Genomic DNA, 27,463 nt, shown 5'->3' with positions numbered 1-27,463 from the left:
AATATTCGCCACATGGTAATCAACACTTTTGATCTACTGTTTATTAATATGGGTCTTCTTCTGTCCGGTGTTTGGAGTAATCGCAGAGGAACCAGAAAACCAGAACGCTGCTAACTCTGAGATTGTTGCTGTCTTTGTCAGCAAAGTATTCAGAATGTAGGAGAAAAAACAGTTGGGGTTTTCAACTTTCAGTGTGCGTCAGTTTTTAATGACCGCAGTGGCTGAGATCATCGGCACAATGAGACTTCCTGGACACAGCTATCAAGTTTTAAATATGCGGCCCAAATTTGTCCCTTTGAATTATTTATTTTCCATTTTACAATGCAATTCATATATATATATATATCAAACAATTTAGCCTGAATGTTAGATAATACAAAATCCTAAATACTGGGCCAACACTTTTAAATGATGATAATAACATTTTCAAAACTCAATCCATGATAACATAATATTGTAACTTCTGGACAAACAGTCATTTCATTTTTTCCATTCCAATTTTCTTTGGACGGGCTTCCATTACTGTGGGCTCTTTGTTTAGTGCAATGGCCTATACTAAATACCGAAATGCAAAACCTCATCTCTTCATTCAGTAATTAATAATAGCAATTGTCAAATATTGCCTCCCCCCATTCATTAATATTAAATGGATATTTTGTTTTTCCTTTTAATTTGTGCCATCATTTTTCCAAGTGCATGCATGTTCTGGCCAGATATGCAAAGTCACACAGATGAACATGCATGCACCAGACTTGGTCCTGCACAAGGGAGCAACAGTGTGCAGTCAGCATTACGAGCAGCGTTTCATGCCAGGCATCGCTGACCAGAGTCCAGATTGTTATTTTCACCCCAGTGGTATTCTACCTGTTCACTGGCCTGCTCCAATCCTCGCTGCCTGCCACCTGTGCCGCTCAGCAACACACACACACATTCCTGAAAAAACTAAACAGGCCATATCACAGTAGAAACCAGCCTGAAGACAAACAAAGACAACAGATGTCTCTCTCTAGTTCATATGAATCCAGCTTCTATGTATATATGGAAATATTTAGGACAATTGAATGTTTTATTTGAAGGTGAGTGCATTTATTCAATAATTGTGTTAGAATCGTAAATGTTCTTCTGTAACCAAGAACAACGACAGTCAGTGTCTGAAGTTATGCAAATACTGTATTCTATGAATTATATGGATTCCAGCATCAGATTGAGTCACACTTTTGCTGGAAGCTTGGAACATGCCGCTTAAAGTTCAATCGGGAATATAACCCAGTACGTTAGCCTAGCATCCTCCCACTTGTCCGTTTGAGAGGAAATAAAAAGTGTCCCATTTATTGGTATGCAATCATAAGACCTGAGCATCAGACATTCCTGCTGACTGCTTTCAGTCAAAGTTACTGTCAGGCCTTCCGTCGATAGAAGCTCCACGAGCAGAGGAAATAAAACCGCTCTGCCTCTTCATCAGAATCGAGAGCAGGTGTTGTCCCCTCACAAGGAAAAGGTAGAGGTCAGTCTGCAATAGACCTGATGCAGTAAAGTGCTCAAAAGGTCATTGCGTGTTCCAGAGTTAAGCCAGTGAGAACAGCTCTGGGAGACAATAGAGTAACAGCATCTATAAGCTTCGTCAGACATGGGAACAGCAGAACAATTCTCTTTGGGATTGGGATTTCTTCCATCCCTTCTCATTTATTGCTCCCTCTACCCCTTACTCTGCGGTTTCAATTTTACCACATTTCACAATTGACACTGGCGACTTTGTGTGACTTTGCTGCCGTCGTGGACCTAAATTAAACCGTGGCAGAACAACAACCATTAGGGGAATGCATTATGTGTCTGCTAACTCTGAGCTGTAAACATGACTCTAAAGAATCCATGGCTTAGTGGAATACAGAGACAACAGCTGGCACAGCAAATGGGACTAGAAGCTGTAGTCATTGTGTAAACTTGGCATGTACTCCTGGCCTAACAAGATTAACCCTTTTTTATCCCCACATGAACTGTTTTCTGCATTTACAGTAAAATCATGCAAGTCCCAGCATGCGGGATGGTCTCTAATCGTGTTCCACCCTTTGGCCCAAGTTGTCCCTTCGCGAACTGCATCCACGGGGGGGGAGAGAAAGGGGGAGAGAAAGGGTGACCATTATCACCAGGATACACTGCTTCTGGCTTTCTACCATTTGTAATTAGCGTACTATTCAATTTCAGGCTCGGAGAGTCAAAAAGTCCTGCGATGAGATGATTGTGAGTCAATATTTGCCTTCCCTGCGCGGCTCGTGAGCAGTGGACGCCGGAGGATGTGTGTCATGTGTTTGTGCGTTTACGGAAATGCACGATTAGGTCTTCATTCTGGGAGGGGCTGTGAATAAATGCAGCGTGATGTTGCGATGAATGTTCCAAAAGCAAGACAGATTGAATAAAAAAAAAAAAAATTCTGCATCACATATACTCAACGATATTAAAGTGAAAGCTGTCATGAAAGTCCGAGTGTGCGGTAAGATATTATTTGAGTCGACAAAGGAGACCGGGTAATACGGAAAAATGTCTCCACGTACTCGGTGAGAGACAATCCGATTGTACCTTTGTCACTTTTTGTGAATAATTCCATACCATCTGTCGGCCTGCCACAGCAAGACATGCTGAAAAAGCCTCTCCACGGAGGACTAACACACTGAAACCCGCGCTCATCTCATAACCTGACTGCAATTCTGCAGCAGACACACAATCTACAGGCTGCAGTGAGCCTGTGCTTCCTTCCCACCATTCACATCGCCCCTGAAGCTGTTCCCTTTACCCCGACAAATATCCCCCTGGAAATCCCTCAGACATAAGCCCATTCTTAAGACCCTGGATGATTTTGTCACAACCGATGCTACATTGTTTTGTCTTGCAGACATTCTGTCCACCAATAAGTTATCTCTGCATACCTTATGATGTCACTCTTCCTCACCGATCATACAAAATTTATGCATGTATTCACTTTATTTAGGTTATGGTTTACTTTCAGTGAAAATACATTAAATGGTAAGCCGTCCAAACATTAGCCTCAGATAAACCATTAGAGCAAATTTGTCATTTTGTAAAACTGTAAACGCTTGAGCTTTCAACTTTGTTGGCACATTTCCTGCTTGGCTCAGCCATCTCGCTCAAACAAGTTTGGCCACCACAGCTTTTGCCCTCACTGATTTCTTCCATCAGTCACTGTCCTGGGTGCTGAACACTATGGCACTTGGCAGGCACCGAAATTAGATCAAGGCAGGAAGTTATTGCTCAATGTAGAGTACGTGCAGAGATTAATCATAGCGTAGTCAGTGAGAACTGGAGTGGAATTGCGTTTTTTCCAGATTAATTAATTAATTAATTCCAATGAGAATTAATAGGAAATTACATTAAATTAAAACATTTTAAAATGTATCTCTCCAGAGTTATATATGGGTTTTAACATGAGTAATAAGAGTCTACTGTAACAATGGCCAAAAATAATCATTAACCATATATTTCATGTAATGTTAAGTTGCGGTAATGATCATTTGTTCTGGGCTTCATCTAAAAAATGTCGATAAACACAGACAATTTTTTTTTTTATTCTGAAAATATACTTTTTAGTTAGTTCACCCCATAATCTTATATGTACAAAAAAAAAAATATTCAAGGGCATGTTAAAATTTCTTATGCTTGACACCTTCTAAATCTTGATTTCATGAGAATCACCCATTTGCTCTTTCATATGCTTGTCTATTTAATCAAAGATGCAAAAGCAAATTGGAAGCAGTGTGAAAATAAATAAATAAGGCAGAGGTTTTATCATCGGAGTTGTCAAGCCTCGCTCAGCAGAAGGCAGGAGAGCTCTGATTAGCTGCAAGCACAAACAGCTTGCAACTTGACTGATGGCATTACAGCAGCAGGCACATCAGCAATCAGACCTCATTTCCTAGTAATTTTGGTTTCACTGGCGCTGTATTAACTCCATAGGTGGGCCTGTCTGTTTGGAAGGCAAAAATAAATATGTAAATGTCATAGAACAAGCCTGATTCACAATAAAGTAATAAAGATTTCCTCTCTATGCAGGTAGCAGCAGGGGTAATACGAGTCCAACAGTTTGGTGCACGATAGTCTGGACTTGCATCGACAGTCGTTCAAGTCACAGAATCAGAGCCTGGGCTACGCATCACGGAAGGAGTTGTTAAATGTTTTTCTAATCTTTAAATTAATCTGGAGATTTTTTTTTTCTCATCAAGGCACACATTCAATATGCATTTGTTTAATCCTTGACACAAACTCCAGTGTGCATTTGAGATTCTGGAGTCATGTAGTCGCTCCAATATCTTTATAACATTAGCCATGATTTTCTTTAATGGGTCAAGGTTTCTGAAATGATTGGTCGACTAACATCATTGCATTCTTTCTCCTACAATTACATTTTGATGCATAAATATGTACATAAAAAAGAAGTGAAAAATCAGGTCTACAGTGAAATCATCAAAAAGCACAAGCACTCTAACTCAAGTTGCAAAAATGTCAAATACCATCTAAATGCAACTGATGGATTGTTTAAGATTGTTTCATTAAAGTGTAAAAATCCATTAAAACAATGCTGCCTCAGTGGTCTTGAAGTACAGCTTTGATGGAATGGAGGAATAAAATCCTTGCAGCGTTTTAACGCAGCATGGAGTTACCATATTCCACAAGTTAACTCACTGACAGTCACGATGGAATGGTGATAAAATGGATTTACCAACTCAAAATACTACAGTTTGATTCACAAGCACAACAAAGTCAACAAACAAAAAAGGTAACAAACTAGTGCCATGTTTTGGTATCAGCGTTTACTCCTCAGACGTTTAACCGAATGCCTGCAACACTTGTAAAGTGTTGGAGATGCAGGATGTGATATTGAAATAAGAGATGTGACGAAACCGTTTCTGGTGACTGCAGGAAGCCGGCCTGTCTGTTAATTATCAACAAACAAATATCAGGAGGCCTTGAAGGTTAAAAAAAGAAAAATGAATCAAGCCTAATTGTATAAAGCATTGCACTGGACACTCAGAAATCTATATATATGAAATTTAAAGCCAGTGACGCGAGTACATTAGGGTACTGATGCTGCACAGCAGACAAAGTAACAACAAGGAATCAGCGAATCGCTTATTGATTTGCTTTGTTTCTGCATTATAAAAGCCGTCTAATGCACTCCACCTGTGTTGTAATGCATCTGTTGTGTTAAGACTCACGTATCATTTAAAAAAAATCCCTTAAACAAAATTGTGGAAATTATTTATAACCATCTCATCTGTAAACGGTGAACATAATGGCCGGATTACACCCGGGAAATAAGATTGTTTTTTTTAAGAAGGAATTACATGGCAAACCTGGATATGAATCATATCAATTCCTAAATTTACATTTAGTAATGTTTAGATATGCAGATATCGGTTCCAGATCTAACATATCAAGGTCACAGTTGCTTCACATTTTTTTGTTTGTGCGTGCGTGTGCTTTGGCTGACTGACTCTCCATCAGCTCAATAATAATGAGGATGGACAGCATGTTGCAGGACGTGCAAGACTGGCCTCGAGCTCACTCGTACATGTGTCGAGCGACAGCAGGTGCAGAGAATGGCCTTTAATTGAATGTGACAGGCGATCACACTGGCAGGGACCTTTAAGCCAGTAAAGACTCACCTGAGAGCAGCGTGAAGGAGATGCTGGTGTGGAAACACCAGACTGATGCCATCCCTAGACACCCTCAACTTCACACATAGGCCATTTACACCCAACACCTACTGACCCAGTGAATCCTGAATGTCGCCCAAGATGTGGCGCTCATGGATAACGCGCAACATCTTCTCTGAGTCAAGCAAGTTATCCTCACATCATGCATGAACGCTTTACTTCTGTAAAGAGAAGCAATATGCATGAAAGTAGTTATATGGTGCAAAAGAAAAAGAAAAAAAACTGGAATTAAGGGATTAGGGATTAAAGGAAGTCTCTTATCAGGAGCAGTTGTTACCAGGTCCACATTTTCTTATTTCCTTCTGTCAGCGAGAAATTACGACAGTGAGACACAAGAAGACAACGCGGTTAGAGTCAGAGTAAGGGGCTGAGGAATATTGGACAGCCGGGCCTAAATAATAGATTGTTTTATTTTTTGCTATCTGCTTGGGGAAGGTAGGGATTTATAAATGAAATAATGGAAGTTCAGAAGCCTCTCATTTCAACCAGATAGCAAAAAGCCATGACTACACACTGAAGAGTGGGGAATGGAAGAATCAGTGGACAGAGCGCTAAAGCCTAAAATCAGAGAACAGAACTGAAGAAGCGTCTCGGATGAGAGCCGAAACGTCTTCTAGCTTTCAAGTGTCTTAAATTCAACACATGGATCAACCATGACCAGGATGACAGAAACGTCACAGATCAGAGAAGGCAATATTTATTAAATGAATTCCACAATCGTCTCTTTACAAAGACACAATATCAGAAGGTTATTTATACTTTCTTATACAGGATGTATTAGTACTGCATTTCAGTTTCTCTTAAGGGGTTGTGGGTTTATATAATTACCAGCAAGCCAATAATTGTATACATTTTAAATAGACGGTTGAATGAAATGAGAATACCATTTTAGAGCATGCAATAATTGCTTTACAACCCTTGGTATAGTTGTTGACTATAATAACACTGGACGCTTAATGAATTTTCTTCTGATTTTCACAGCTATCTTTTTTGATTTCTCAAATTACTATTTATTAAAAACCAACAACAAAACATATTAATAAAAACGCTAGATTAATAAAAGAAATAGCTACCTTCTCCCTCAATTAAAAGTGATATTTCCTTTATCGCTGCTGTGATTTGATGGGAAAATATGTAAACTTTTAGCAATACGCTTTGCTAAATTATTCTCATCAGTGGTCGGCGTTTATCCCAGGCAGCCCAAACGGAAACTCAGTGAATTGCTTACGCGTAACTAGCGGAAGAGGGAGAAGAAGAAACAAAGCCTGGCCATAACGATGGAGCGATAACGACAGCTACTATGCAAACACTGAGTCCCATCAGCACACAGCGGCAGCAGAGGAGCTGGAGCGCAGAGGCTCTGATAAACACCAGCAGAAACTCAGCAAGCCAATGAAGTCTTATAGAACAGACAGCTTCATTAGACGTTATCAGTGTAGTATTGGTCAGGGCAAAAAGACTGGAGACTCGAGATGCATCGCCGTTAATGTTATCTATAGATCTCTTCAGCGAGCCGTAAAGGGAACAGCACACTCATTAGCGCTATACTTCTTTATGTATACGGCAAGTTAATTAGGAGTTCAATTATGAGGCGGAGAGCTGCCCTCCCCCTAAACACACGCCGCCTCCTCCCACTGTGGTTGCCAGTAGGGAGGAGGGTGTGTAATTACCACCGTGATGTATGACCGTCTTCCAATTCCTCTGTTTGGTGCCTCACCCTATTCTGTCACCGTCCCACCCCAGCCGCCACACACTCCCTCACTCGAATCACTTGTTGGGACAGTTCTATATAATCTACACAGGCATGGGCAAACGACGGCCTGTCGAACTTGTCCAAATTATATTATTAAATTAAATTTTATTAGAATTAATTATCTTTTCCCTGTAATTTGTATAACAAACCTCGCATATCCACGTTTTGCTTCCTGTAAAAGGCCAAATCATTTCATATAATTGCTTTTACACGTCGTTTGTATTAGTCCACACCAACACTCCATCTATCTGTTTCTGGCCTGGCCCGGCGCCCCTTTCTAATTTTGGAACCCATTGTGGCCTGCGAGCCAAAAAGTTTACCCAACCTCCTGATCTAGTGCATGCTAACTTCCACATTAATATCATTTAGACTAGAGCACGCCTGCATTCTGCACCATCAAGAGAGATTAGTAGGAAAATATTCCCAAATGCTTTACAGCCCAGAGGAATGTTGTGTTCCAACACAAAAACAAAGACGCTGCTGTTTCGGTACCAAAGCAGCTAAGACCTACAAGGGTCGCGAGCAACAACAGAGAACAAAAGGAAATGCTTATCGCAATATTTCGGCATCTTTTGTAGGCATGATAAATCTTCAATTTGAAGCAACAGGGTTGGAAGGAAAGCACAAGAACAAACCAGCCAAGACCAACGACATAAACATGAGCTGTATCTAAACGTGTTCTAAAAATACTATATATATGCTCCAACATACGTATGTGTATAAATCGTAGTACTACGGATCATGGTGTTAAGAGGTCCCAGACACATCCCAAATTAGTAAATGTTAACTCGTTTCAAAATAAAATGTCAACTTTTACATGAGAAAGAATATCAAGACATTACCTGGCAGGTAGATTTGTACCATCAAATGCTAAGTTCATGAGTGCTGTATCATTCAAGCAGGTGCTACACTGTTGTTCATCAATGATAAGAGATGATAAACCCAGATCACTCTGGCCTATCAAGGAGAAAAACATCCGTCCATGGCAGGAGTGTTAAAACGTCTTCACAGGCTATGAAAAGGGCAGAGTGTGTTTGAGGGTAACGCCTTACTGAACGCAGCTTTGTCTCTCACTCTGTTGCTACAGCAGAGGTTTGCCCAAGGTCAGATAATCATTCTCAAAGGTGCAGTAGGGGTGCGGCCTCGCTGGTACGCAGGGCGCAGCACGCTTTAGCTGCGGAGCTCCTCAAGGACCCGTTTCTGCTTTATTCCAACACATATGATAAAAAGTGATGAAGAAAGTGGATTGGAGTAGTAAAGACTACGCAGCTGTTTTTGATCGCTCTATGAGGCACTGCCGAATAATAAAGGACTGATGCATCAACCTTTTTTCTCCATACATTGCGATAGTCCACCGCCAGAGAAGCAGGCAGCAAATGGTTATGGCCAACACCCACATAAATTGCTTTTAAACATATATAAAATCATTCATGTGCCATTAGTGACAAAGAAAAAAGATCTGTCATGATGGATTTATTTTATAGATTATTCAAATTCTCCAATTACTGCAGCTCAAGGCTGGACTACAAAGAGATGGGATCATGCTGGCGCCATCAGCAGCAAGGCGCTGGTTCTTGTCCATTCTCAGACACGTGTATGCAGCTTGTTTATCAACATAGGATTTTAAATCAAACATTTATTTTTCTTTTCCGTTGCCACACTGCAAGAAAGATTTCAATTAATTGAGCCGATTCTGCAGTGAAGCTCGGTGAGGTCAGAGGTGAGACTCGTTTGAAATGTATAAATAGGGGGGGGGCAGCAAAAAAAAGAAATTCAACCTTGTGCAACTTAACTCCATAAATCTAAATCAACCCCAGAATCTGATCTTTAACATCAATCTGAAAGTAATTAAAGTCACGGTACAGTACATTTCAGGTTAGATTTCAATTCCTTCTGAGAAAGCGCCAATTTCTCCCCATATTTCCATTTACTTGCAATGAAATGGCTCACTACAGTGCATTTAGTATTTAGACCTGCTTCCGTCTGAAGGAGTTAAGGGCTATTTTTAAAATGACAAACAGCTTTAAAGTAATCTAAATCTCAATTTCATTGCAAGATGAAATAAGTTTGTTTCCTGAATAAATGTATTAATATCAGATCAGCCATTTACACAAATGAATATAACCTTTAATTAATCTGACTGGAGAGCTCATTACTGCCTTTCCCAAACGCTGCTGTTCTGGGGTCAAACACAGAACAATGTCGGGGTCAGTAGTAATTATAAAAACAATGGCTTACAGAGGCACATAGCAGCTCTAATTACAAACCCTAATGGAACCGGGCCGACCCATAGCTGCTGCAAAATGCAATTCAATTAATGTTTCATATTAAAGGTTTGCAGTTTTTCCGGATTCAAATTGTGCCACAAAAATCTGAATTTTGTCCAACAAAAAAAAATCTAAAAAAATCTGACTTCCACCTTCATACTACCTGAATAATTTTCCACTTCACCTGAACAATATTACCATAATGGAGCAAAAATGCTAAAAGCTGTCAGAGTCAGTCACGGGTGAAAGGTGCTAACAGCTGATTGAGATCACCGGAATTCAAATGAACATAACAGGAAATGAACACTCCACAAAGAGATGTGATTAAAAATAAATAAATACTTTGCTTCAGGGAGATGAGATGTTAGAAGCTGCTTAAAATACTAAATTCCAGCCGTCCGACGCAATTCAAAGATCGTTCTTGTTTTTATTTTGGACAGGAATTGTGCAAAATCCAAAGTCTGAGTCATTATTTTTCTATTATAGTAAAATATGGTGACTAAAAGTGTCCATCTCAATCAAAACCAAACTGCAATCCCAGCTGTCAAAATGTGGCTGTTGACATCCAGTGTTTGTCAGAAACACAGATTTAATGGCTCTCTTGTCCAATTAAACTTAACTTAATGCAACAGTCAACATCAGTCATTGTTAATCGGTTTGCATGAAATAATATTTTTAATACTCCAAGTCTGTCACTTCAAAATTTGAGTCAGTTAATTTAGCTCTTTGATATGTCAGCTTTTCATTTTATTTTTGACTGTTAATGTGTGACTCTTAAAGTGTTAAACCCTTAAAGATCTCATTTAGTCCCCGTTTTGTCATTGGGATTTTGTTAATGAGATTTTGCTGGGAAGATGTCCCTAAAAGCATTCAGAAGATGGATTTTATGTTTAAATCAAGTTAGAAATTATACTCTGGGCCTTTTCTATGTCACATTTTGGCAGAAAGGTATTCTCTTGTGCAATCTTGATAATGTCTCTGGGTACACAGCAGTTTTTTTTTTATCGTTTTAAAAGGCACTTTAGCTATCATTTTAATGTTTTGCCGTTTTTCCCCAGTGCAACTTTCCACCCACACGTTTTGTTATATCTCTCCTAATGCATGCGTACATATCTAAAATTGTGGATCAATGTCTGAAAAATATTGCAAAAAAATAGAATTTTACAATAATTCCATTCATGAATTAGCATAGAACATTAATTTGACCCGATTGTCATTTTTGCATTAGGGTGGAGACAGAAATATGCATTTGTACAGTGCAGGGCAATGAAAGTGGAAAACTTGCTCTGTATTTTTTAGCAAATCTATCCTTTAATTTCCACTCTCATATAGTGATAAAATTTAAGTTGGTTATAACAACAACAAAACTATTCTTGTCACAATACAAACAAAACAATATACCCTGATGCAGTACATATTCATAGTTTGAGGCGTCTGCCGACTGGATATCTTTGTGAAGAGCCAGCATGACCAAGAAGCACATCATAAATTATCTCAAAGATGCATTAAAACACTGCCACATCTCATCATTAAAAATACTCGCATGAAATGATGTCCTCTTCCTCTCCGAGGAGAGCAGGCAGCATGCCTTTCAAAAAATAAGCTTCCCTTTGACATGGCCCCTTCACCACAGAGATGACACGGCGAGACACTGATTTGTTTGCACAGACAGCATCTAAAGCATCTTAAAACAGACTAAATGGAAGAGAGAGAGAGACATTTACATTCCCTCCCACCCACATGTTTAAAGGAATAAATGAACCGCCGCTATGAGACTCAATCATAATGACCCAATTAACAGCCGTCAAACCAAAGAATGTCTCGGAAGAAATTAAACAGCAATAATTCTCCACACTTTTCTCTGATGATCAGCCCACTCTGTTTCTCTCCTTTCCTCCATATCTATCCACGCCTCTCTCTCTCCGTTTCAAAAGGACAAATGTTTCCTGCAGTCACTGTAGCACCGGATTCTGTATTCTGCTCTCAATTTAGCCAAGAGACAGACGGTGGTATCTGCTACCAGCAACCACAACACGACTATCTGACACAGAGCACCAGAGAGAGAGAGAGCGAGAGAGGGTGAGCAGAGAAATATGAGAGAAACAAGAAAGAGAAATACATTCCAACATAATCTGATGTGCTTTAGTGCTTCCATAAAACAACGACTGAAGGAATTAGCTTTTTTTTTTTTTGCCTGATTAGGGAGCAAACAAGCAATAAGAGATCTTCTGGAACTGTTCTAGTTTTTCTAGATTAAACAGCATTGATGCTGATGTTGAGTTCAGTATTCTTTGAAATCAATCAAATGCAATGCTGTTACAGAATTATTTACAAACTACCAGCTTGTGCGGTTTTATTGTCACTTTTATCAAACTCATCTTGACTTTAAACACTCGCTATAAAACTGCTGCAGAAGTCGTTATCGACTTTTGGAAGATTCAGTAATCAAATGTCATTTTATCACCCAGCACAACACATGAATCACCAAGGCGACTGATTATTATGGAGGTGTGATGCATGCAATACTAGTAGTTCACATTACAGCAGCAACAAACTGATGATAATGTTGGACGAAAGGCTTTCCACCAATTCAAATCAGAAAGACAGGGCAAGCGGTTTCCAATGACGGCATCCAGAATGAGATGATCTACAAGCAGGGTGCAAAGATGACAGTTTGAAAGAAAGAGGGGAGGGTGATAAGTGTGGCAGGAGGGGTAAGTGCTGACAGCGGCTAAAGGTGCGGGAGAGATAAATGGAGTAAGGGAGTGGCATCAGGGGAGACAGAGAGGAGGAGGGAGGTGAAGAGAAATGGAGAGACCAGACGTGAAAAGAGAAGAAAAAAATACTGATATGGAAATTGGATGTGTCAGTGAAGGAGGGAGCCAGAGGTGTAAAACTGAACAGTTTGACATGAGCTGACAGCACAGGAGCACAACCCAAGAGCAAACAGATGAAGACGAGGGTGGATGGATGGATGGGTGGGAGAAAGAGACAGAAAGAAGGAAAAGCAGCTTCACAATATAATTTTGCATTTGAAATTTTCTATTTGAATATGCAACTTTTTTTAAGATTCAAAGTCAAATCAACACAAACTTTCGAGCAGAGCGGTAACTAAAACACTTTAGAACAGAGCAAAACTACCTCATACCAAAGAAAGATCACCGGTCATATCTCTGCAAAATGTCAAGAGGAGACTTAATTATTTTTTTATTTATACACGAATGAACTCGTGCTCCCGTTCAGAGCCTCACATGAAACATCCCTCAGGAGTGAATCGCTACAAGGCAACCGAAAATCTAATGCTGCCAAATCGCCAACATCTGAGAGATTTCTGAGGGTCAACTATATTTACTCAAAACACATTGAAACCAGAGCAGAGCAGGTACACCAGGAATCTCCTTACCTTCATTGCAGTACTTCCCCTTGAACTGGGTGAGGGTGCAGTCGCAGTGAACTTCTCCATGCTGAACAGAACAAAACCCTCCGTTGAAGCACGGGTTCTGTTTGGTACACAGGTACTCCAGGTCGCTCTGAATGCCCTGGCTGTTCAATAAAGCAGGGGGCATCTCCCCCACCTTCAGATTGGATATCAAACCCTGGAAGGGGGGCTCGTACTTCACCGTGCTCGACGTCAGGGCAGAGAGGCGCACATCAGGCGGGATCCCGCCCACAAACAGATCACTGACCACCGCCATCTCCTTCCTCTTGGATTTGACCTCAGCCACCTTCGTTTCGCCATCGACCATCAGGAGGGTCTCACGGAAGTTGCGAGTGAGCAAGACCATGTGCCAACGGTCGTCGTTCACGCCCGTCTCCATGTGCAAAGTGGCCGGCTCGGCACAGTGGATTGCAAAGCGCAGCTGGAGGCGTCCGCCAGCGATAAGCAGCTCCAAGAAGTCACAGTTGCCACCATCGTCCAGGTAGAGCACCAAGGCTTTGCTGACGTTTGTCTTGAGACTGAAACTCAGCTCGCCCACTGAGCCACCTTCCCAGCGGCCGTAGCGTGCCCACTGGCCGGGCGCGCCGCCAAATTCCAGCATCTTCACTGTAGTCAGCAGGCTGAGCAGTGCCAGGGCCCACTGGAGTCTTAGCCCGCTTGTCATGCTCAAAGTTCACGAGTTAACGTTCTTTACTTGATGCCAGATAAGTCGAATGAGCCACAGAGGTGGAGTCGAACCTTTACAATATAGATTTAAACCACACTACTCATGTGTCACGTGGCAGACAAATCAGCAGTATTTTCCTGTTCTCTCTGAAGCTCTAATTCTTGTCCTTATCCTGACTCGCTCTCCTTCGTCCCTCCATCAGCTGGTGCCTCTGGGACTTGAGAGGAAAGGAATGAGGAATAGCAAATGAGTAAAAGGAGGGGAGGGGGGGGGGGGGGGATGATAATTTCAACACATCCGTTTCTTCAAAAGCCTATTGGGGTCTATCCTGGACCAAAAATAGCATTTTCATCTCCAGAATTCAGTCCTTGATGCAATTTCCAGGAATTTTGAGCTACCGATCAAAGCTTCAGGGGAGAGTTATCCTTCTTTAAGGGGTGTGCAGGACAAAATGGGCAAAATATTTAAGTGGACTGCAGCGGAAAGTGGTATCAGAGCTTGCCGGCGTCTTCTGGATTACATGGCGTGACCATGGTTTCACAGTAAACCCATTCTTCTCCCGAAAGTTACAGACCACAAGGATTTATATAGGCATGAGTTCCATCACGACAGCGGCTGGAGGGGATCTGGAAACAGACACAAAAAGAAACTGTCAAGAATTTGATGCAAAACAGTGGAGGGTTTCAGCCGCTTCCTCTCTGCTGTCTAACATGTCACCATATATATATATATATATATATATATATATATATATATATATATACACACACACACACACACACACGTTCAAATATACACATCATTGAATCAAATGGATTCAGAGTGGAGCGCTGCAACGTCAATAGCTGGTCTTGACCCTGAGGCCCGGCCTTACTCATAGCCATTAGTTCTTGACTGCAGTATAATTTCCATCACAGTTTACAATTAGGATCGACATTACCACGGCTGACATTCCCTAATGCTGTTCTGCCTGGGTTCAAAGTGAGAATGGTAATGCTGTTAGCATACAGGCAGGGAAGGTAGTTCAAGAGAAACAGACAAAAAGAGAAATGCTGCATAATTACAATAAATAAGATCTTATGTCCACGGAAAAGATGACTGACCATCTTTGTCATGATAAGTAGATGGTTTTACTCTCAAAGAATCGAATATCCTTCCAGTGACACCTTATCTGATTATTTTATGTGTTTAGCCTTAATTTGACCAGGTTAAAGCCAATTTATTTTTTCACGTATGCTAACATAGAAAATGTACTTGAATTATTTTAAGTCTGGAAGAATTTACATGTCAGACTCCAATACATTTTCTCATTAAAATGGAATTTCATACAGGAATGCTTTTCTTGTAGAAAAAAAACAGATCAATATGCCATCATCCAGTGCCAAAAAAAACAGGTACTGTTCTCACAAAATACAGATAGTAACTTCTAGTCTTTCCAGAAACGATCATAAGATTGTATTGCCATAAGTCATTAAACGTCATGTAAGGGGGTGAAATTGGGTTGTAAAATGGTAAAAACCACCATTTGCAGTAGGTTGTTTTGTATTAATTAATACTTTCAAATAAATAAAGCTGCCAAGTTTTCCTATTTACTTTACCCGTTTAATCGTTGGAAACATTTACTTATTCACTACACAACTCCGACTAAGAACATAACTTGCTGCATGTCAGAATGACCGTTAAATGTGAGATGCTGTCAGACAAAGTGACTGAAGGCTCAGACAACATGCCCAGGAGCGCTAAAACTGAGGCTGGGCTATTTTCATCTCGATGACAGAACCCAATCTGAATGCTGCAAACATTCAGGAATTCGACATGCATATAAGAAAAAGCCACACATCGAGTTGAGAGGAAAATAATGTATATTTATTTTTAATGCAGATATGTTTCCTCTAATACGCAGATTTGATACAAGATGAGCAAACTGCCTACACTGACATCACTTTCTTTATGACCATAGAGACTTTATTATGTTTAATCTTGTTTAATCAGGCAGGCCTGTAATCACATCCGTGTCCCTTCTGGGTAAATAGATTTGGACAATTCCCTGACCAGACTGAATATTCACGGAGTTCATTCTGGCAGGTCGGGGACTCCGCACACAGACATGTTTGGTTTGTCTCTCAATGTTGTGTTTAATGAAGCTTTGACAAGTCGAGTTTCTTTATGTCCGCCATGGTTTGTGTTGCTAGTTCTTCGGGGTCCCTCCGATGGCACTATTAAATCCCCAAGGACAATGACAAAGCATAACAAGCCTCGAGAGATGATTACAGCTCTGAGGGATGTACTCAGTGTGTGTGTTTGTGTGTGATTGATTCTAGTTAAGCAACTGTCCTTGCGTGTGAGAGCAGTATCCATCTCTGCAGTGTAGCCTTGAGCTTGCTTGAGTCTATCTTCATGCCTGCATTTGGGATTATAATGTTTCCCAGTTACGCCGTCTCCTCTCCAGCATTTGATCACAGTGTTGTCTTACAAATCAGATGTAGGCTTCGGCTTTGGAACAGTTTCCATGCAAACAGTTTTTTTTACGTTTACCATCGGTTGGCCTGAGCTCTCTGCTCGGAGAAAGCGACAGCTCTCATGCTCACAGAGGTCAGCTGAGCGGTGGCGGAGCTGGGTAATTTGATCGAAAGTGCAATCTGCCCCCACCATCTTACACCCCGACCAGTCTTTGTGAAAGTCACGCTCTGCCACCCTCAGGATAATGGTATGTCCATGGAGCCACCTCTCTCACAGCATCACAGGGAGAATGTTAGCTCGGTCGTGACTCAAACTGTAGGCCATCCGTTTGAGAGTCTTTGGCGACATTCACACTGCTGTCCTGTATGTCTGAACCAGGAAACTGTTGAGTTTTTTTATGTCTTTTCACATGCAGCGCTTCGAGTAACCAGCTGCAAACACCCTTAATGCAAAAATAAAAATTCAAATTGGACTTTTGTTGTACATGTTAACTTAAAGAATAAACATTTATTTCACTGAGATTAGGTGGGTGTTGGGGTTTCCAGGGATCCTGCACGGTTGGGCTTTGGTGGCGTGAGCAGACATTCACAGCACACCATACCGTAAGTGTGCGTTTTATAATTCAATGCATCACTTGCAGAGTTCAAGAGCTCAGACCAGACAACACCTGCTGTGTGATATTCTCCCAGGATTTCAGCTCCCTTTTAGCGGAAGCACTCAGCTCACAGACGATCAGGATAAGTGTGGCGTTCAGTATTTTCCTTCTTACATATAGAACTGTAAATATGATGCTGAATACACTTGAAGCACAAGAACTATCTACAGGATAAAATAATGTAGATGATAGAAGAGGTGTGGCTCTGACAAATATGTCACAAATTGTGTCCCGAGCAGAAATACACTGGCACATGCATGACACACTCTCTCGCTCCCTCTCTCACGCACACTCTCTCACACACACACACACACACACACACACACACCAAACAGAATCAAGGTTAGGCAGGAGTTATCAATCTCAGCCTGTGAGAAGCTCTGCGGCGTCCCATCCACCAGCATGAAAGTGCTGCTACCGCTGCTGTGCTTTAATTAACCAGAGCGACACACTGAGCCACTTTTAATATGCCCGGTCAAGACAAAGAATGAGGATTAAAATATTCGGAAACAAAGAAAGTTGGCCGCATGGTGCCTCGGATGCAGAGGATAAATGGATGGTGTTTCAGAGTCAGGCTTTTTCAATATTTGCGTGTTTTTTTTTTTTAAACCGTAGTAAATATGGAATGTTTACTACTAAAGATGTATTCTACATCAGACTGCGAGCTTTGATCAGCCTCGTCGCTAGCGACTAGCTGTGCTGTTAGTGCTAATTGCATTTAGCTCAGATGAGGCGAAACGGATCAAGGGTTTCAGCTTTTAACAGCCAGGTCACAAAGGTTTAGCCTTAATTCAGCCAATAACCACTGGTCGTTTGAGATTTATTACAGACACGGTAGTCACTGTTGATGACAGCGGTCACAACTGCATCCGGCATCACATCAACAGGTCGCGAAGATGACAGGAATGGACAGATGAAGGCTCACAGACACAAAGACATCTCATCATTCCATCCCGAATCAAGCCAACAAAATGGCTGACAAAGGGAAGGCGCAAAGATGAGGGGGCGGAAGCAGCCTTAACAAGAGTGATATAAATCAAGACAGAAATGAAGAGAAAACAACCCACAATCATGAAGCAACACACGCTGTGACACGCAAGCGTCACCCACCGCACAATGCCAGCTTTACATCTGCACGCCGTTAGTCAGCCCCGTCGTACTGCAGCAGAGCGGACCAATCAGGTTGTGAGAGAGAGAACAAAGACTGACCGCCTTTGCATACATAGTGTAACTGAAGCATATGGATGCCCACTCACCCAAGCACTAAGTACCTCTTTGGATTGCCCTCCCATCCTCCTTTTACCTCCCTATCCAACACCAAGCTCCCCATAATGCCTCCCATTTCCCCTCACGGCTCTGCCTCCTCAGACTCCCCCTCCCGGTTTATCAGCCATCCATCAGCATCCTTTTCCGATTCTGCCCGCTTCCAGTCATTTTGGAACCTCACAGAAAAGAGATGCGGCTGTATTGAAAGTGTAGAAGTGCAAATCCAAAAGTATCCCATGACCTACAGGCAGGTATCGGGAACATAAAGTATGTTTACAGTAAGTTCAGATTCTTTAGACGTGCCCTTGCTCAACTCTTTCCTCGAGGGACAAACTCCTACCTAAAGTTACTTTGCATGCTTCAAATGTAAAATGTTTGCTGGGGGGCATGTGGGGCGATTACGTTTTTTTTGTGTGTGTGTGTGTGTGCGTGCTAGTGTGCGTGTGTGTAGCCAGCAGCTTGCGTGTGGTTGTCTTGATGCCTGGAGATGTTATGGGTAGGAAGCGCATGGCTCACTGGCCAGGCCTCCAGACTCTCTCGTTCCAATTAACCAGCCCAGCAGCCTGCAGCTCTGCTGGCCTTATCAGGGACAAGGGAGAGGAAGACAGAGGCGAGGAGGAAGCGATAGACTGAGGCAGAGTCAGCAAGCGGCGGAAAGTTGAAAATAAGAAAGCTTAAGAGCGAAAAGACAGCATGGAGAGAGAACGTGCTTCGCAGTAATCACAGCTGGAGTACATGCAGATGCATGCTCGTAGATGGCCACATATTATATCCTATTAAGCAGACAGGGGAGAGTCATCATGGTGAGAAAGACAGACACCTGTGAGGTTTGCAAAAGGTACTGTGGCTATTTTAGGAAGAAAAGACAGTCATAGCAGCCAGTGGGCCTTTTCTATGGCTATTGTCATCTTGTTGGAGGAGAAAGGACACATTCAGCAGCAGTCAGCCGTTGTATACTGGCCTCATAATGGGCAGGAGAGACAACTGTAAAATGTCAAACCCCAGTTAATCTAAGAATGAATTCTATTTCACTGCAAAGGGTATAAAGGTTAGCATAATAACTATGATGAGAATGAGAGTCATTCAAACAATTAGCGATTTCAAAATGTGACTTTTCTGTGTTATCCTGCTGTTTCTCTCCAGTTACACAAGCAATTATATAGAATAATTGCAGCTAGATGGGAAAAATGAAATAAACCTGGATCTGGTGACAATATAATAATTGTTGGCCTTGTTAGAACAAGTCTCATCTGTCAGCAGGTACGTGTATCCTCTGGTCCTGCACCTTGATTTCCACATCAATCACTACTTGTATCCTTTGTGGGCTTGTGCGTACAGACATTTTGAAAGACATGATGATGCAAGCTTCTTTTTTTCCATGTTCCCCAAGTCCAATAAGGATCTTGGATGACAGCAGCCTATAATGGTGTTCACAGTGCCTTTCAGAGATTCTCACATCAAAAGGGACATCAGCAGCTATAGGTGCTGGTAGCTGTATAATATGCACTGGATGGTATTGGAGGCACTGTGTTGTGAGTGACTGATGATTAAAAAAGCATTGCAGCAGAAGCAGCAGCCACTGGGGCCGCAACATGCGAACAAGTTTAAGGAAGAAATCTTAGTTTCTTTTCATGAACCCAATAGAAAAGACATTCTGCCGCACATCACATTTACTGAAATAATCAAGTATATGTGCAACCATCAAATGCTAATTGAAACTATAGCATTGACGTTTATCCATTCTGTGAATTTGGGTGCTTTGCAATGCAGTGGGTGAGTGTAGGTGGTGTTGTATGCTCTACCTTCTCACCACCACTGAATTATTGAAGAATCTGACAGTTTAAATGAGAAGCAGAGCAGACAAAAGAAAAAAAGAGCAGGAGACGGAGGGACGCCAAAGTGCAAGTAACGATTCAGAGCAAAATGGCTGAGGTGAATGACAGTCGATTGCCATCTTAAATGTAGAGTCAAAAAGCAATTTGCTTTTCTCATGCAATGTGCTTGATATTTGCATTTCATTAGGGAGGCTCTATTTTAAATCAATCTCCTAGCCTCTTGCATTCCTGTCTAACGGAGGGCTTTATGCGAAAAGAACAGGAGGAAGAAAACTGAAAACTGTGGGGAAGGCTTATCATGCAACTGCAATTAAAGCACAGAATCTAAGTACCGGTAGTTTCTTTTAACACTCATCACTAACATCAGAGTGTCGTGTGAATGATCTCCAATATCCTTTCATAGAAGGAAATGCAAACACTTTTTTTTATTATTCAATGGTGGTAGGCTGCTAAAATGCTATTTGAAGCAAAGAGGTGACAAGGAGAGAATAATGAAGTCAGACGGCTTAATAAATGGTTTGAAAATATTTCCGCTGTCTGCAGATATTATAAAAGTACCATTATTTAGACATATTACAGGAAGAAAACCTGCAATTATAACCTTAACGATATTTATTTGTGCAGTACGTTTTACGCTAAACTCAAGTGGAAGGCAAACGGTCAATCTTTCAGGGGACCATAGCAACAGCAGGCTTCTAAATGCAATTGACATTTCAATATTCCACCTAAAGCTGACGGAGGATTGCGTCACTGCAGACGCATCAGGGAAATAAAAAAAGAAACAAAAGCATGTTGCAGATGCAGGAGGAGGAAAGCATTAAAATGAGGGTGGAATGTTCATCTCAACGGTCCAGCTTAGTGATTTCCATTGACGTTAGGGTGCAATATGATGACCAAGAGCCAAGCCCCACCGATATCTGAAGCAGGTGAGCAATGCGTTTAATTTCAAAGACCTCTCGCTCGACCCGCTCGTTCAGCTTTAAATTAGAAGCATGAACATGGGCAGGCATGCAGTGTCGCTTTGTGACTCGCACACAAAAAAAGAATTGGTTTGAGAAGATATGAGGTGACACACAGCTTTTTTTTGTGAGCACAAACATATACAGACACAGACGCACACGAGGAGCTGTGAAAATGGGGACAGAGCATGACTGTATTTGCAAGTCCGGGGGAAGAAGTAGGCTAGCCAGAGGAGACGGGGGGGCTGGATTGAGGAGTGTGGGGGTATAAAGGATCAGATTATGTAACCACAGCTATATTCTCTTTCTGGGGAAAAAAAAAAAACAAGCGCCTAGAAAAATCAGAAGGACCTCTTTGAGCAGCTAACCTGAACATGCGAGACAAAATGCATCCTGTTCCGAACTGCCTCAGTGGGGATATTAGTGGGATAAATCATGACCCCCCTAGAACAAAATAATATTGCACTGGCAGCCCCTGAGGCCAACTGAAACCACTCAGCGCCTGGAGATTTATTACTGAAAACCAGTAAAAGGCTTAAAGACAGTAGTGAAGAAGATCGATACATAATGCACCGAGTACGGACCTTGTAAAATCCATCAGCAGAAGAGGACGGTGTGTTTGCTTAGAAAGTAAGATGCTGACGATCACATTCTCTTCAGGGGGTGGGGGGCAATCTGTTTTGTTTATTAGATTAGTAATGAAATCACAATGATACGTCATGTTCCTAGTTTATTTTTATACTTACTCTAACCTCTAGCTCTCCAATTACAGCCTATTTTTTTCCCTTATGAATTAGAATTTTCGTCCCTTTTTTGTCCCCTTCTTCCATAAATACATGCATAAAGACAACTGATTGGTGTATTTAGTAGCTATTTGACATTTCCTATAAGAGATGCCAACAGATGTTGGTCAAGTTGTCGTGTCAGGAAAAAGAGAAAAGAGATTTCACCATGCAGAGTATTTTTCTGGTTTTGACATAAAATTAGCGGTCTTCAGTATGGGGCCCTCAGTCCACTCCTTTTTAAAGCATTACATTATAGAAGCCCTTGGTAGGACTCAACTTGTGAGGGGACAAACAAAGGTATACAGGTGTTGTAGAGTGCAGATGTGGGCTGAAGGCTTCCCAGACAGCAGCAAACAATGAGGCAACGTCAGGAAGACATGACACCGATTGGGCAACAACAGCCTCATTTGATGGAAAGGGCGAAATGATTGTGGTAGTGCAGGGGAAATAACGAGAAGGAGAGGGTGCAAATGTGAGTTTACGGGGAGCACTGGATGCCAGAATAGAGCATAACTGCAAATTGCAATGCACATGGTAAAGGGAGCTGTGTATTGAATGAATATGACAATCTGCATGCCTGACCAACTCCAAGCATTCTCACTGCACAAAGCGGTTCACTGCTACGGTATATGCAAGTGTGTCTCTGAAGCACATTACGCAACCAGGTGAGGGGACTTGAACGTGCGCCTTGGAGCACTTGCATGCATTCAAAAACATGCCTGCATATTGAGAGGCACAATGTGAAGCATTGTCACAGGGAATGCGGGAGATAATGGAGAAAGCACGGGCCGTGTTGGGAGCTGGAAGGTAAGAGGAACAGAGCGAGGAGAGAACATCCAATTCAATTTTGAAATGGTGCCGGCTCAGAGTACAAACACAAAGGCTTCGTTACAGACGTGTCCCTGTTGAAGTCTGGAGATAATTCGTTGTCTTCAGGCGTAAGGTGAGAGACGGGAGGGTAAAGCAGGGATGAGGATAGAGAGAATGACAAGGAGATCAGACGGGAAAAGAGGTGAGGTGACATTAGGGGGGGGGGGGGCAGCATTTGGTTGGCTCTGAAGGAGACAGTCCAATATCAGTGGCGCCACTAAGCGTATACTCGTAGCCCATTAGAATGGAGCGAGGGGCAGGAAAGTCATCATTTCCATTATGGAATCCACACACATGGGAGAACCATGTTGACAAACTGGAAATGGACATCATGAAAGGAAAGGAATACTGTCGCATTAAGTAATCAACATAAAGAAACCGCTGCTGCCTTGACCGCATCAGGGCCAAAAATAGGCTTGTTTGTGAACACAAAAAGAGGTAGTGAGGTACAGCTTACTCATCACCTGCTTAATAGTTCCATATGTGGACTCATGACAAGTCTCATGTAAATACAGGGAGTGGACAAAAGAATGGAAACGCATACGGTGCAATCCTGCCAAAATTAAAATGAGTATTTGTTTAGGGTTCCATTATTGACAGGTGAATAAAATAACGAATATTATTCCACTAAAAGTATTTTCATGAGCAAAGAGGATGTATTCAAAATTCTGTAAGCGATTCTCAATTTCTCAATCAACAACGCTAAATATCCACTAAATGTCTTATTGATGAATCCATTGATCTATTCAAACAAGAGACTGTTGTCAAGCTGGTAACAAAAAGCCCTTTAAGTATAGCGCTACTCGTTTCATGAACCGACATGTGCAAACACTGTAGACAAAAATCTCATCTGTGTGAGTGAGAGCAAAGTAGAACAGCCTTTTACACACAGCTGAAGGTCAGTGAATGCACACTGCCTCTCCTCGTCTCTCCCGACCTGACCAGAGCTGTGCGGCCTAGAAGCACAGCTGCACTGAAAAAGTGTTGTTGTGCAGATACATCTACACGGGGGTGTGAGGAGCAGGGGCAGGCAGGACACTGAGGCTTGCGGTCTCACCATTGAGTGTGAATCAAGCTATGGCTGGAGGGGACAGGACGCCGAGGCAGATGGAGAACAGCTAGTGTGCAGTATTGTTAAGAAATACTCAGCACTGGTATAGAGAGAGTTTGAAAAAGCTTCCTGAATGCCTTTTTCCAATTTGAGAAACTCCAATGTAACCGAAAGAAACACAATTCATACTTCACGGGGTAATCACTCACTTTATCAGGGCGAAGCTGTGCAACCTGGGAGCAGCGGAAGAAACCAATTTCTGAACACTTCAGTCAAACAGAATAATTGAAGCAAAATTAAGAAACGGATTAAATCTCTCTACAGGACCGGAGCATCAAGTCTTCCTAACATGGAGAAGGTGAAGGGATGCCTTTCTTCCAATATATGTGGCACTACAAAACTGTGGAAGAGTGTATTATTTCACTTTCTCTGATTAGACCTGCAAACAAGGTCAGATAAAAAATTTGCGCGCAACGTCGAGGTATTCTTCTCTCCTTTTTCGTACCATTTGCAACACAGTATTAGGCATACTGACCATATTGGCCCCAGCTTATCCATCCTTCTGATTCTGATCCATGCAGTGGCCAAGAGTTCACACAGGCCCATCCATCCAAACATCCATTATCTTCTTGCCGACGAGATGACCTAAATCTTCTCGTCGACATCTGTCATATCCACCTTGCGGGTCACGGGCGTTGCTGCAGCCTATCCCAGCTCACTACAGGCAACAACCTGGATGTGTCGCCAGCACATCGCAGGGCCACACAGATACACGTTTTTGGAGGTGGGAGAATTAAGAAAAAAAAACCCACACAGATAAGGGGAGAACATACAAACTCAGCACAGGAAGGAATTGAACCTAGTATCGTCTGTTCATTTGTTGCCTTTCACTTTTGGATACTGGAGATGGAGTGAAAGAGCGAAAGGGGGGTGGGGGTGACAAGGGAGAAGAGACAAAATAGCACGTATAACATCTCCAACTGGGTAGTGCATGAACACAACTTAAAAAGCACCATCATGAGATTGTTCGGGGGCGAGTTTCATCTTGGAAATAATGACCTCTGTGCGCACACACACACACACACCACAATAGTATGCAAGTATATAAGGTAGTGTATTTATTTATTCATATTGTAATAAATAGTGTGGAAATGTGTTCTACACAATTAGGCATAGTAGTAATAAATAAGGTGTATATGATGCGTGGTTACATGTTTGTATACTCGTGTACATTTTATCAATTACAGTATAAGAGGGGTGGGAGTAGATAAGTTTTACTCCTTGTCAGTCCTTTACAGATTTGCTTCATATTTGTTTCCTTCAGCCAGATTTATTCTGATATTTATTTTGATTATCTTTCTGTGTTTGCATAATTGTTATGTTAACATATTCAAAATAAACAAACAAACACACACACACAAGTGTTTTCCCCTCAATGGAATAGAGAATCTGAACGACCATGGCAGCAGAGGAAAGGCAGCCTGGCAACAGCCCGGATGGGATCGACACAACAAGCGCGTCAGAGAGAAGGTTGACGCGGAAGAGAAAAAGGGGTGACAGCAATCATCCGAGAGCCTCACGTCAGCGACCTTGACGAAAAGGAGTATGTCACCTGTGGTGTGATGGAAAAGCTCCCCTCCAGTGAGTGAAAAAAGGAAGAATAACAGGAAAGAGGGGGATTGATCATTAATGTGGCACCCAAGTGCATTCAAACAGCTTTTTAATTGTGTGTGGAGGAGGGTTGAGGCCACAGCTGTAAATAACCTGTGTGCTGCGGAGACACTCACCCGACCAAGGCGAGTACATGACACCCGTACTAATGTGTCAGTGTGTACGTGTTCAGGGAGTAGCAATGACCGGAAAGGTTATAAAAAGGTGAAAATTATTGGAATAAAGGCCACACATTAGACCTTTAGATGCACACACCAACTCCCAAACAGCGTGATATTCGAGCACATCTGCTCAGCCAGACCACTATCCGGACACAAGTTACACCAAACAGTCATACAAGCAGTAATCGCTACAATCCTGAACCCGATTGACGGCTTTTATATTTCACAGGATGATACCACTACAGGCAGTGAAATGTCTGAGGATAAAAACATAAAATAAACTAGAAAAGCACTCGGAGAGCGCAGACCTCCGCTGAACAGCTCATTCCCCTCCTAATTGGATTTGCTTCATCCACATGGTGATCTGGATCATCATCAAAAGTTTATAAATTGTTCTTGGCATCTTTATCTACTTGGTAAAATGTAATATTTTTTACCCGACATTAAATAATCGTAACTGCAAGGACTTATAGGTATTAAAATAAGCTAATCAAAGAATGTAAGGTTCATAACCACTAATCTTTCATTTAGCTTCCTGCCAAAATTTAAAATGTGCTGGACTGTTGCCTAAAAGTAGCTGTTACCGAGTATGCGAGTTGTTTTATGTCTTTAAGTATCAAGCTTTTTAAGCATGTTACAGATGACTGTATTCAAAATACTGACGAGGGTTCTAAGGGCATACATAATCAACGGTTGGATCAGGCACCTAACACACACTCATAATCATTATTTCTCACTGAACTCACTGAGACTCAAGATCAGAAAAAAAATGAACTAAAGTCACAGTAAATTCAATGTATCTGGAGGATTGGTTTCGGAGCGCAAACATTTATTTATTGAGTGTTTGTGGAACAAAACTTTGTGAGAATAGCCTGAAGCTTGCGGTTCCTGCTGCACAAACATTATACCCGACTGTTGTGGCCTATCGAAAGAAAATCATTTACTTTTGAGAAGAACAAACAAACAGTTCCTGCCAACAAAACTCCAGATTTGAGATGATACTGATGCCCCCATAGCTGGGCTGACCCAAAGGGAACATGGCTCAGTGCAGGTAATAAAACTCAGAGCTGCACCGAGCAAAGTTTTGCTGTGTTGCATAGCAAAGGGTGCATGAGCAGGCTTTGCTGATTTCAGCACAATGAGTAACAGTCCTGCCTTGCTGAACTTGTGCATGTACTCCATTCCAAATATCCATCTCCTTCTATTCTGCTGTTCTGGCAACTCCAGTCTCTGGAGTTTTGGCACAGCCAATTGACCTAAATTGCGTCCGCGTGGGTTTTCTCCCACCTCCAAAAACATGGGAAAATCACAATTCTTAAAGTTGAAGAGCAGGAAATATGTTGCTCATCTTCTTGGATGAAGGACAAAAAACTAATTACAGAGATGATTAATTGTCTTTTTTTCCATGTTTTGTTTTGGGGCAACTGTTTTATAAAAGAGGGAGGATATTAATGTTTTACTTGTATTTGACACAAAACAATAATTTATTTCAAATAGGCAAACTTGCAATCCCTCTTTAATGATGTAGTACTTCAGAGATTGCAGGGAGAAGTGAAATATGAATAATGAAAATATTCCACAAAGACAAATAAATGACGATGCGAACATCAAGTCTGCTTCACATATTTCAGCTGCTGCTGCTTAATTCTTGACAGCAGCGGAGGTCGGAAATACTCTTCTATTACAGGCCTTTTAGAAAAAATAAATAAAGCATTAATTAATGACATTTAATCGCATCGTCATTTCAGTTCATGCTGTGACATGCATTGTACAAGACAGCGGAGTCACTGTGAAAGTAAACCTATAGTTATAGGGCATGGAGGTCAAACAAAGAGATGGAGTGGATGGTAAGAAACAGGGAAGACGGAGGCCCTGGGTGCCCAGAGGACCTGACAGGA

The 27,463-nt window shown here is 41.7% G+C and overlaps 1 protein-coding gene across 1 annotated transcript in view; it reads right to left on the bottom strand.

Moving 5' to 3' along the window:
- Positions 1-13,849, bottom strand: part of LOC137914122 (neurexin-2-like) — a gene marked incomplete at its 3' end in the record, with an annotated part of 146,204 nt that extends 132,355 nt beyond the window's left edge. The window contains exon 1 of the mRNA XM_068757739.1: positions 13,150-13,849. Coding sequence (XP_068613840.1) covers positions 13,150-13,849 — 700 coding nt within the window. The remainder of the gene's footprint in view (positions 1-13,149) is intronic.
- Positions 13,850-27,463: the final 13,614 nt, after the last annotated feature.

Source organism: Brachionichthys hirsutus, unplaced genomic scaffold (assembly GCF_040956055.1).
Source record: "Brachionichthys hirsutus isolate HB-005 unplaced genomic scaffold, CSIRO-AGI_Bhir_v1 contig_742, whole genome shotgun sequence".
Taxonomy (NCBI): Eukaryota; Metazoa; Chordata; class Actinopteri; order Lophiiformes; family Brachionichthyidae; genus Brachionichthys; species Brachionichthys hirsutus.
Note: the sequence above shows the minus strand (reverse complement) of the source record. Positions and strands in the feature narration are given on the sequence as shown.